Genomic DNA, 13,322 nt, shown 5'->3' with positions numbered 1-13,322 from the left:
TCCAGTTGATTATTTAAACATATTAGGTATAATTGTATACACGTGATATGCATAATAAGTTTTCAGCTCAAATTAGTTCATCCAAAGCGAATAAAGTTTTGAAGCAAATATGTAATTGCCAATAATTTAAGAGTTTTATAAAAAAATCTAGCCAATTGAAGTTCCAAACGGTGTAAATGCAGAAGAAAGGATTAATACCACAATGTTGCAAATATTTAAAACATTTAAAATTTAGGTTTAAGACTCAATGGTATCAATTCTTTACATGCAATCTGAATCTGATTTACTTTATTCATTTAAGCAACCTACTTTTTCGATTTACTCTATTTACTCTTATTAATTTTTAACTGCAGTACTATTTTCACAAGTATTTGTAACTTTACTTAAAGTTAATCCATCAGCACATATTTTGCATTAGTTTTTATTTGTTCCAATGCAGGTTAAACAAGTTTTATCACAATATTCACACTCATTAGTCGATTTATTTAAAAATTATCCTTCTTCGCATTTATCACATTTATTAAAACTAGGCTAAAAGATTAAACCAAAAACGCAAGATAAACAGTTCGTCTCTAATTCTCCTCTACAAATTTTGCAAGTTTTATCACATTCAATACATTTATCGCCTGAGATAAAGTATCCATTCTTTGTATTACAGCTGCTTACGCAAGTACTATTACTATAATGTTAAAATTAGAAATTTGATTTTAGTTCTTTTTAGCTAAATTTTGAAAGTAATTCATTAAATTATAAAAAATTTAGCTAAAATAAAAAAGAAGGTTTTTTAAAATAATGAAGAATTTAATTAGTTTATAACTTATTAATGAAATTTATTTGTTTGTTTAATTGCAAATAGAGCAATCAATAATAATTATTTTAATTAAATTAATCTTTACCTGATTAACAAATACTAACCTTTGCTGCATGATAGACAATCAGTATTTGCAGTTCCTTTGCATGTAAGACAAGAAGAATCACATTTGAAGCACTTGTTTTCACTAATAAAGAATCCATTGGGATCACAAGAAATACATTAATTGCTAAAGTTTGATGAATATATAAATGAATTGCTAAATAATTAAAAATTAAAAAATAAAATTTACTCTTCATATAAATATTTGCCTATTGGACATGTAAGACAATCTTTAGAAGTTGTTCCCTTACACTTCAAACATGTTTGATCGCATTCAAGACATTAATTTTTAGATGATATAAAATATCCATCTTCAGTACAAGATGTGCATTATTTCCTGTAAGTTTAAAAATAAAACAGATTTTTTCTTTCATTAAGCATTTAAAATAAAAAAAGAATTAATTATTTGAAAACATTTTTAGAGCATACAGATAAATTTTTAACAATTTAAATTAAATAAAATTAATTAATTAGCTTCTTTTCAAAAAGATTAAGATCAAAAAAAGTTTTATTGTAAAAATTTAAAAGCTTCACATTATTTTTTTCAGTTAATTAATGAGTATTATTAATTAATAATAAATCTAAACAATTAAGTTAGACTAGAATAATTACTTTAGAGTTAAGTATTTATCATTAGTGCAAGATAAGCAATTAGTATTTTATGTTCCGTCACAGGTTAGACAAGAGGAGTCACATTAAATACATTAAGTTCCAAATTTTGATTGCCCTGGTTGATCGCATGCTACACATTCATTACTTTTATAAATTGAAAAAAATAGTATTTAAACCATTAAATAATTTAAAAAATAAATGCTTCATTTGATTACTTTGAAGATAAGTATAAATTTGGCCCACATTAGGTACAATTAGTTTTATTTATACCATTACATTTTAGACATGAACTATGACAGTTTTTACATTATTTACCTGATATAAATTATCCATCTTAGTCGCATTTTACACATGAATTGCTAATTAAATATAAAATTAATATTTTTATCAAATCAAAAGATAAATTTAAATAAATTAAAAATTAAAATTACTTATTTATCAAATAATATCCTACTAGACAAGTTTTGCAATCTGTAATCTGAGTCCCAGAGCAACTAGCACAATATTAATAACATTATTAGCACTTGTCTCCATTGATAAAGAATCCATCTTAATTACATGAAACACACTAATTTCTAAAAAATTTTTATGATATTAATTATGGTAGTGAAAGAAATAAAAAATTAAATTAAAAAAAAAAGAGAACTTACTTTTCATTAAAGTAAAGCCCTATTTGACACTATATACAATCATTTTCTGTAGTTCCTTTACATTTCATACAAGAGCTATGACATTAAAGGCATTGTGAATTTTTGATAAAAACTCCATTGTCAGTACAAGGTGTGCATTTAGAACTATTTAAAAAAGCATTTCTTAAAATAATTTAATTTAATGTATCAACAAAATTATTTATTTTTGTAAAATTTAAGTTAAATAAATTTTATAAGTCATTAACAGCAAGGTCAAGCTGTATTAATTAATAGTCATTATTTTAAAAATTTAAATTAAAAAACTAATTTAAAGAGAACATTAATAGAACCTTAGCGAAGAAAATACTTATTTATTTATTGATAAATTTTGATTTATTTAAAACGAATAACTTTAAATGATGTAAATTTAATTTCACTAAAAATATTACTCTAAAGTTAAATATTAACCAGCAACACAAGAAATACATCTACTATTTACAAATTCATCACATTAAATACAGGACACATCGCATTAAACACATTTGTTTGAATATATAAATTGTCCGGCTTTATTACATTGAACACACTCATTGCTTAAGTAAATTTTTACAAAAAAAAATAAAAAATAGTTTTTAAAGAATTTAAATAAATTGATGTTAATTATCACATATTTATTTATTTATTCATTCATTAATTATTACTCTCTTGCTTAATTTTTGTTAAGAGTAAATTAATTTTATATAAAGAAGTTCAAATATATTTTTTGTAAATTAATGAATAATTATTTCATTAAAATTTACCCTGGAGTTATGTAATAGCCAAGATAGCATTCTATACACTCTGTAGATTATGTTCCGGTACATCTTTAACAAATATCAAAACACTTGATACATATTTATCCTTTAAAAGAATAACCAGTTTTGCAATTTTAGCAATCACTATTTTTTGGTCCTTTACATCCTAAGCAAGATTAATCACATGGCTAGCAAGTATTATCATCTCTTTTTAAAGGTATTTTTTATTTAAAATGATTTATTATATTTGAAATAAATTTTAATTTATTTATTGATTTTATACGTTTTTAAGTAACGGTCTTGCTTACATGATTTACATTCTTTATTACTAGGGCCACTGCATTCATTACATGTACTATTACATGGCTTACAAGTTTATTAATCCAAATAATACCCAGGATAGCATTGCGTACAATTATCAGCTTCATTATTCTAACATGCACTACAAGAGTTATTACATAGTTAGCATTAACCAGGTTATTTAAATCTATCACTTCCTTGACAATCAGTACATTAGTTTTAAAAAGTAGTTTTGCTTTTATATAATTTTAATTTAAAATTATTTAACTTAGTTTATTATTATTTAAGACCTAAATTATTATTTAATACCGAAATAAAAATAAAATATTTTTGTGCTTTTTTGTTTAAATTAATTATTATTTTTTTATTTATTTATTGGTCTATTTTATGGTATTTGTAGTTAAATTTAATATTACTAGTAAAGTGGTAAGAAATCTTATTTGCATGTAATACAATTATTACTATTACTAATGCAAGTTTAACAGCTAGCATCACATGGCTTACAAGTGTTTGTATTATTAGTTAGACTTTAAATTTTAATAATAATTTTGCTTGTACTCTTTTTAAATAAAAGTTTACTTTTTTTCTAAATAATATCCATCAATGCATTCAGTACACTAAGTACTATCTCCTCCAGAGCAATTTTTACAAGATTAATCACATTATTTACAGGTTTAGTCTTATGCCTAGTAATATCCTTATATACAGTTGGCACAAACTAGACTTTTAAAATATTTAAAGAATATTTTTATTTTTAAGTTAAGAAATAAGATCTAAAGAAAAAAATAAAAATAAATCTGCGTCAAAAATGTAAAATATAATTTTTATGTTAGAAATATTAATTAATTAGGGAATAAATTTTATATTTCTTTATAATTTATTTATAAAATATTAAAATTTTATAATAAGTTGAAATAAATATTTTTCTAAATAAATACTAGGTTTTTTTAAATAAAAACTTAAGCTGGAAAAATTAGATTTTTGAATAATAAATCTATTGAATTAAGAGGATTCAAAAATTATATTAGTTATTTTATCATTCTTGATTTACATTTAAGCAATCATGTTGAAAAAGTATTTCTATTATAATTTTAATAAAATGAATTAATGCTTTGCTTTAAAATCATCTGTCTGTCTTTAGAATATGAAACAATAATAGAAATTTCCATTTTACTTCATTTTCTTTGAAAAAATTTAATTAAAACTAGTGTATGTCTTAAAAAATACTAAAAATAGAATACAATCAAATCAAAAAAAAATTTTTATTGTTTCAAAGTTATTTAATTGTTTTTAAATAGATAAATAAATAAATAAATTAATTAATTATTAATAAGTCATAAGAAATGTAATTTTTATTAACTAAATTAAATATTGAATTGTCTCATTATAGATTTTGGAATCATTAATTAATTTTGTAAATTACGCGTTGTTTGTTGAATATGGACTTAAACAAATTTGACATTCATTTCCGTTTATACAACTCTGACAGTTTTTAATACAAGATTAGCATTAACGAGTTTATCTTTATTGTTAATAAATAAAAAAAATTAACTTTAAAATTATTTTTGATAAAAATAATCAAGATAAATTTGAAAATTGCTATGAAAAATAAAATGAGAATAAATGAATGTATCCTTGAGATGCTTTATGCTATTTATTAAGAATTATAGATTATATTTTTAATTAAGTATTAAATTACAAATCTAAATATTATCCCTGATTGCAAATAATTTATAGCTATCTATAAGAAGTCTATTTATTTTAAATATAAATATAATAAATTAAAATAAAAGAGCTAAATGAAAATTAATAAGCTTGTTTAAATATTTTATTAAAATATTATAGATAAATGCAAATATAAATTCCATTTTCTTATAAGAAATTTAGTAGTTTTAAGAGTATTCAAAATATTTATTGTTAGTAGTTAAATAACTAAGTAAGGAAGTAAGCAAATACTTCAGTGCTCAAAAAAATATATTACAAAGTATATTTTAGATTATAAGAACAGTAAAATACCTTTATTTATGCTATTTATTCTGTTTTTATCATAAATATCATTTCAATGAAGACAAACGCTATCAAAATAAAACCCATTTATTTAATTTATTTTATTAACTTTAATAAACTTTAATGATTAGTTTTTCCTAAATAATCTTTATTATCTTAATCAATCATTTCGAAACAAAATTATTTGCCAATATTTAATGGTTTTTCATTTCAAATCCATCAATAATTCAAAAATAATCAATCTTTTTTCTCATCTAATTTTTTTCACGCAATTATTTTGGATTGCATGTTTTAACCATCAAAAAAATAATGTAAATTAATTAATTATTAATTTGGGAAAGTTTTCAATTTTTTGTATTTTATTTTTTGATAATTAATAACCTCTTATCCAAGTTACATCAATATCATTCAATTATAAGCATTTTCTTTTGAATTAAAACTCATTTGAAAGAATACATATCATGTATGTACTGTCATGCAAGATATTCCTCTTCTATATCAAATTTCTAAATGAAATAAAAAATTGTATTTTTGTAATAGAAGTAAGTGCTCACTCATTTTTTAAAAGAGTTTTAAAAATAAAATAATTTTACGCAGCGAAGGATCAGATTTATAAAATATTGAAAATTTAGATTCGTAATTTTGTTGGATTAGAAAATATTAATGTAAGTTAATTTTAAAGAGAAAAGTCGACTGATAGATACGCTTTCATCAGATTTATTTAATTAATTATATTCTCGAAAAAAATAATTCATCTAATTTAACCATCAAATATCGTTGATCATTAGGTAATAAAACTAGAAGAACTACATTACATGTATTACATAAAATATAAACAAATATTCCTAAAAAATAAAAATTTTAAGATTTAAAAATATCTGTAATACTAGAAATATTTGATATTATATTATTTAAACTATCAGAAGTATTTTCAACTGTTTCACTACTTATGTCAATTACTGTATCTGAAAGTTTCAAATATCCAAAAATTAAATAAATTTGTTAAGTTTAAAATCCTTTTTCATTATTTATCAATTACTTCATATAATATATACACATACGAACTTTTTAATTAATAATCAATCAAAATAAGCTTTAATTTTTTTAATTTTTCTTATCAATGTAAGAAATAATTTTGGATGTTTCAAAAATAAAATTATATAAAGCTTACTTAATTTAAATATTGTCTTTAAAGTTTATTTCAATATTTTTCTTTGTTTGAAAACAATTAAAACTAAATAAATATTAATAGATCTTTTGCTTTTTTTACATTAAAATGACTAATTCGTAGATTTGTTTTTAAATTATAATTTCTTGAAGAATATTTTAAGTAATTTAATTGAGAAATATTTATTATTATAGATATTTTTTTATTTTCCATTCAAAATCTTTTCCAATCAATTTTATTTTTTTTCTAATCTAACATTTCAAATATTTAGTTAATATTAGTGTCATTAAATTATTCTATTTATTAAGTTGTAGTGTTATTTGTTCCTCTTACTTTTCTTTAAAATAGAACCTGTTAAATATAATTATATAGCCTTTACAAGATCATAAATAATTAAGATATCATCATTCCTCCTAATAATCCAAAGCTCAAATACCTAAATACTATTTAAAAAATATTTGAATTATCTAAAATTTTATATATTACTTACTTGATTGCATATTTTGTGATAAACTAGGAACATTCTAAGGATTTAAACCATTGTCTTATGCTAAGATGATACCTATTAGAATAGCTAATACTGTATAGATAATTTCTTATAATACTACAAAATAATTAATTTTTTTTTCTAAAAACGGTTATTTAATAGTGACGTAAACTACAAACAAAACATTCAAAGCAGAGTGAATCCAGCAGCTTAGATGCTATTTATCATCAGTAAATATAAAAATTGATTAGATTACAGTAATAAAAATTTTTTTCCATTCAAATACTATCCAAAAAATTCTAGAAAATTGATCAGATATTTCTATTTTTTGAGTTAAACTATCTATGGAGGCCAAATCATTTGAAGATATTTAATAGAATTTAAATCCAATTTTGATGCTCCACAGGGATTGTAAAATTAAATATACAGGTATCGAAATAGCTATTAAAATCAAGTCTATTTTTTCAAGGTGAAATTGGTATTTTAGTATATAAACAGCGTTAAAAACGAAAAAGCTAGAAGAGATTCTAAAAAAATGGACAAATAGATTCCATTTAATATAGGAATATATTTAATACAGTTTGCTGTTTTAAGAGCTTATCTAAGTATTTCTAAAAATAGCAGATTAAACACTAAAAAAAATTATTATAGTAGCAATTATAATGATTCCTAAAGTTAAAACAGATAAAAAGCAGTTGTTAAAATAGCTATCACTAAAATCATTAATTTGTATAAGAGTATTAAACATTTAAAATGAGAATAGAGTAACTCCAGTTGATTATTTAAACATATTAGGTATAATTGTATACACGTGATATGCATAATAAGTTTTCAGCTCAAATTAGTTCATCCAAAGAGAATAAAGTTTTGAAGCAAAAATGTAATTTCCTATAATTTAAGAGTTTTATAAAAAAATCTAGCCAATTGAAGTTCCAAACGGTGTAAATGCAGAAGAAAGGATTAATACCACAATGTTGCAAATATTTAAAACATTTAAAATTTAGATTTAAGACTCACTGGTATCAATTCTTTACATGCAATCTGAATCTGATTTACTTTATTTATTTAAGCAACCTACTTTTTAGATTTACTTTATTTACTCTTATTAGTTTTTAATTGCAGTACTATTTTCACAAGTATTTGTAACTTTACTTAAAGTTAATCCATCAGCACATATTTTGCATTAGTTTTTATTTGTTCCAATGCAGGTTAGACAAGTTTTATCACAATATTCACACTCATTAGTCGATTTATTTAAAAATTATCCTTCTTCGCATTTATCACATATATTAAAACTAGGCTAAAAGATTAAACCAAAAACGCAAGATAAACAGTTCGTCTCTAATTCTCCACTACAAGTTTTGCAAGTTTTATCACATTGAATACATTTATCGCCTGAGATAAAGTATCCATTCTTTGTATTACAGCTGCTTACGCAAGTACTATTACTATAAAGTTAAAATTAGAAATTTGATTTTAGTTCTTTTTAGCTAAATTTAGAAAGTAATTCATTAAATTATAAAAAATTTAGCTAAAATAAAAAAGAAGTTTTTTTAAAATAATGAAAAAATTAATGAATTTATAACTTATTAATGAAATTTATTTATTTTTTAAATTGTAGATAGAATAATCAATAGTAATTCTTTTAATTAAATTAATTTTTACCTGACTAACAAATACTAACCTTTGCTGCATGATAGACAATCAGTATTTGCAGTTCCTTTGCATGTAAGACAAGAAGAATCACATTTAAAGCACTTATTTTCACTTATAAAGAATCCATTTGGATCACAAGAAATACACTAATTACTAAAGTTTGATGAAAATATAAATGATTTGCTAAACAATGAAAAATTAAAAAATAAAATTTACTCTTCATATAAATATTTGCCTATTGGACATGTAAGACAATCTTTAGAAGTTGTTCCTTTGCATTTCAAACATGTTTTATCGCATTCTTAACATTAATTTTAAGAGGATATAAAATATCCATCATCAGTACAAGATGTGCATTATTTTCTGTATGTTTATAAATAAATAAATAAAATGGATTTTTTCATTAAGCATTTAAAATAAAAGAAGAATTAATTATTTGAAAACATTTTTACAGACAGACGAAGACAATTTTTTTAAAATTTGAATTAAATAAAATTAATTAGCTTCTTTTCAAAATGATTAAGTTCAAAAATAATTTTATTGAAAAAATTTAAAAGCTTCACTTTAATTTTTTGAGTTAATTAATGAGGATAATTAATTAATAATAAATCTAAACAATTAAGTTAGACTAGAATAATTACTTTGGAGTTAAGTATTTATCATTAGTGCAAGATAAGCAATTAGTATTTTATGTTCCATCACAGGTTAGACATGAGGAGTCACATTAAATACATTAAGTTCCAAACTTTGATTGCCCTGGTTGATCGCATGCTACACATTCATTACTTTTATAAATTGAAAAAAAAAGAATTTAAATCATTAAATAATATAAAAAATAAATGCTTCATTTGATTACTTTGAAGACAAGTATAAATTTGACCTACATTAGGTACAATTAGTTTTATTTATATCATTACATTTTAGACATGAACTATGACAGTTTTTACATTATATACCTGATATAAATTATCCATCTTAGTCGCATTTTACACATGAATTGCTAATTAAATATAAAATAAATATTTTTATCAAATCAAAAGATAAATTTAAATAAATTAAAAATTAAAATTACTTATTTATCAAATAATATCCTACTAGACAAGTTTTGCAATCTGTAATCTGAGTCCCAGAGCAACTAGCACAATATTAATAACATTATTAGCACTTGCCTCCATTGATAAATAATCCATCTTAATTACATGAAACACACTAATTTCTAAAAAATTTTATGATATTAATTTTGATAGTGAAATAAATAAAAAATTAAATTTAAAAAAATGTTGAACTTACTTATCATTTAAGTAAAGCCCTATTTGACATTTTATACAATCATTTTCAGTATTTCCTTTACACTTTATACAAGTACTATGACATTAAACACAATATTAATTTTATGAGATAAAAAATCCATTGTCAGTACAAGGTGTGCATTTGAAACTATTTAAAAAATTATTTCTTAATTTAATTTATCAACAAAATTATTTATTTTTGTAAAATGTAAGTTAAATAAATTTAATAAGTCATTAACAGCAAGGTCAAACTGATTAATTAATTAGATTTTAGTCACTATATTAAAAATTTAATTTAAAAAAACTAATTTAAAGAGAATATTAACAGAACCTTAGCCAAGAAAATACTTATTTACTTATTTATTTATTGATAAATTTTGATTTATTTAAAACGAATAACTATAAATTAAAAAAATTTAATTTCACTAAAAATATTACTCTACAGTTAAATATTAACCATCAACACAAGAAGAACAATGACTATTTACAAGTTCATCGCATTTAGTACAGGACACATCGCATTATATACATTTAGTTTAAGATATATATTGTCCGGCTTTATTACATGGAACACACTCATTGCTAAGTAAATTTTTACAAAAAAAATAAAAAATAGTTTTTAAAAAATTTAAATAAATTGATGTAAATTATCGCATATTTATTTATTTATTTATTTATTTATTCATTCATTCATTATTACTTTTAGGATAAATATGAGCCTGTTCTACATTCTGTGCAGTTTGTACTTTATGTTCCATTACATTTTAAACATGTAACATCACATGTTTTGCATGCCTTATCTGAGATAAATTATCCATTTTAATTGCATTCCACGCATTTATTACTAAATTTTGAACAAAAAAAATGTATTTTACTATAAAACATAAACAAAAATGTATTAAAAGATTTAAATTTTTAAAATTACTCATTTGTCAAATATTATCCAGTAGAGCAAGTTTAACAATTTGCTTCGTTTTGTGAGCAAGTCAAGCAGTTTGAAGAACATTTCAAACATTAAATATCTTTTTTATAATATGATTATTCTTCATGGCATGGTGCACAGGTATTTCTTAAATTTTTTTAAATAAGTAAATAAAATTGATAAATTGTAAAATTAATTACCCTAGAAATAAATACAATCCTGTCTCACATGTTAAACAAAAATTTGGTTTGGTTATGCATGTTTAACAAGGTGATTAGCATTGCAAACACTATAATCCACTTCTGTACCATCCATCTAGTTAGCATGAAATACATCTGTTGCTTTATTTTAGTTAAGAGTAATTTAATTTTATGTAAATAAGTTCATATATATTTTTTATAAAATAATGAATAATTATTTCATTAAAATTTACTCTGGAGTTAAGTAAAAGTTACTATAGCATTCTTTACACTCTGTAGATGATGTTCCGGTACATCTTTAACAAGTAATATCACACTTGATACATATTTATTCTTTAAAAGAATAACCAATTTTGCAATTTAAGCAATCACTATTTTTTGGTCCTGTGCATCCTTAGCAAGATTAATCACATGGCCAGCAAGTATGATCAACTCTTTTTAAAGGTATTTTTTATTTAAAATTATTTATTATATTTGAAATAAATTTTAATTTATTTAATGATTTTATACATTTTTAAGTAACTGTCTTGCCTACATGATTTACAATCTGTTTTGCTAGGGCCACTGCATTCATTACATGTACTATCACATGGCTAACAAGTCTAGTGATCCAAATAATACCCAGGATAGCATTGTGTACAATTATCAGCTTCATTATTCTAACATGCACTACAAGAACTATTACATAGTTAGCATTAATTTTTTTATTTAAATCTATCACTTCCTTAACAATAAGTACATTAGTTTAAAAAACTTTAATTACTTTTATATAATTTTAATTAAAAATTATTTAACTTAGTTTATTATTATTTAAGACCTAAAATATTATTTAATACCAAAATAAAAGTAAAATATTATTGCGCTTTTTTGTTTAAATTGATTCTTATTTTTTTATTTATTTATAGGTCTATTTTATGGTATTTATAGTTAAATTTAATATTACTAGTAAAGTGGAAAGTAATTTAAATTGCATTTAATACAATAACTACTAAAACTACTGCAAGTTTAACAGCTAGCATCACATGGCTTACAAGTGTTTGTATTATTAGTTAGACTTTTAATTTTAATAATAATTTTGCTTGTACTCTTTTTAAATAAAAGTTTACTCTTATTGTAAAAAATATCCATCTACGCACTCAGTACACTAAGTACTATCTCCAGAGCAATTTTTACAAGATTAATCACATTATTTACAGGTTTAGTCTTATGCATAGTAATATCCTTATATACAGTTTGCACAAGCTAGACTTTTGAAATATTTAAAGAATATTTTTATTTTTAAGTTAAAAAGTAAGATCTATAGAAAAAAATATAAATAAATCTGCGTCAAAAATGTAAAATATAATTTTTATGTTAGAAATATTAATTAATTAATTAATTAGGGAATAAATTTTACATTTCATTTATAATTTATTTATAAAATATTAAAATTTTATAATAAGTTTAAATAAAGGCTTTTCTAAATAAATACTATGTTTTTTTTTAATGAAAACTTAAGCTGGAAAAATTAGATTTTTTGAATAATAAATCTATTGTTTTAAGAGGATTCAAAAATTATATTAGGTATTTTATCATTCTTGATATATATTTTAGCAATCATGTCGTAAAAGTATTTCTATTATAATTTTAATCAAACTTAATTAATGTTTTGCTTTAAAATCATCTGTCTGTCTTTAGAATATGAAACAATAATAGAAATTTCCATTTTACTTAATTTTCGTTGAAAAATTTTTATTAAAACTCGTGTCTATCTTAAAAAATATTAAAAATGGAATACAATCAAATCAAAAAAAAATTTTATTGTTTCGCATTTCAAAGTTATTTAATTGTTTTTAAATAAATAAATAAATTAATTAATTATTAATAAGTCATAAGAAATGTAATTTTTATTAACTAAATTAAATATTGAATTTTCTCATTATGGATTTTGGAATCATTAATTAACTTTGTAAATTACTCGTTGTTTTTTAAATATGGACTTAAACAAGTTTGACATTCACTTCCGTTTATACAACTCTGACAGTTTTGAATACAAGATTAGCATTAATTAGTTTATCTTTTATTGTTAATAAATAAAAAAAATTACCTTTAAAATTATTTTTTATAAAAACAATTAAGATAAATTTGAAAATTGCTATGAAAAATAAAATGAGAATGAGTGCATCCTTGAGATGCTTTGGGCTATTTATTTAGAATTAAAGACTAGATTTTAATAAAATATAAAATTACGAATCAAAATAATATTGACTGCTACAAGCGTCACATTATTTATCATTTTGACATTTATCACAGTTTGGCATACAAGGTTTGCAAGATGATCTGAAGTGTTTATAAATAAAAAAAAT

General features: G+C 21.5%; 3 protein-coding genes across 3 annotated transcripts in view; all 3 read right to left on the bottom strand. All coding sequences in view use genetic code 6, as the record gives it.

The window, feature by feature from the left end:
- Positions 1–2,074, bottom strand: part of TTHERM_000096802 (zinc finger lsd1 subclass family protein) — a gene marked incomplete at both ends in the record, with an annotated part of 2,353 nt that extends 279 nt beyond the window's left edge. The window contains 6 exons of the mRNA XM_012796601.1: positions 1–679; positions 897–1,040; positions 1,104–1,250; positions 1,526–1,669; positions 1,741–1,884; positions 1,980–2,074. The exon at positions 1–679 is cut by the window's left edge and continues 279 nt beyond it. Coding sequence (XP_012652055.1) covers positions 1–679; positions 897–1,040; positions 1,104–1,250; positions 1,526–1,669; positions 1,741–1,884; positions 1,980–2,074 — 1,353 coding nt within the window. The remainder of the gene's footprint in view (positions 680–896; positions 1,041–1,103; positions 1,251–1,525; positions 1,670–1,740; positions 1,885–1,979) is intronic.
- An 866-nt stretch (positions 2,075–2,940) lies between these two features.
- On the bottom strand, positions 2,941–3,376 carry TTHERM_000096791 (hypothetical protein; the record flags this gene model as incomplete). The annotated part of the gene is made up of 2 exons (XM_012796600.1): positions 2,941–3,155; positions 3,232–3,376. The coding sequence occupies 2 exons, from the start codon at positions 3,374–3,376 to the stop codon at positions 2,941–2,943; spliced, it is 360 nt and encodes a 119-aa protein (XP_012652054.1).
- A 3,260-nt stretch (positions 3,377–6,636) lies between these two features.
- Positions 6,637–12,189, bottom strand: TTHERM_000096780 (transmembrane protein, putative; the record flags this gene model as incomplete). The annotated part of the gene is made up of 19 exons (XM_012796599.1): positions 6,637–6,774; positions 6,914–6,985; positions 7,167–7,437; positions 7,489–7,542; positions 7,720–8,352; positions 8,576–8,719; positions 8,783–8,929; positions 9,208–9,351; positions 9,423–9,566; positions 9,639–9,782; positions 9,857–10,003; positions 10,294–10,437; positions 10,556–10,699; positions 10,781–10,877; positions 10,978–11,118; positions 11,211–11,411; positions 11,488–11,739; positions 11,921–12,031; positions 12,084–12,189. 19 exons carry the CDS (start codon positions 12,187–12,189, stop codon positions 6,637–6,639), a joined length of 3,234 nt encoding a protein of 1,077 aa, XP_012652053.1.
- Between the last annotated feature and the right edge of the window lie 1,133 nt (positions 12,190–13,322).

Source organism: Tetrahymena thermophila (genome assembly GCF_000189635.1).
Source record: "Tetrahymena thermophila SB210 genomic scaffold scf_8254716, whole genome shotgun sequence".
Taxonomy (NCBI): Eukaryota; Ciliophora; class Oligohymenophorea; order Hymenostomatida; family Tetrahymenidae; genus Tetrahymena; species Tetrahymena thermophila.
Note: the sequence above shows the minus strand (reverse complement) of the source record. Positions and strands in the feature narration are given on the sequence as shown.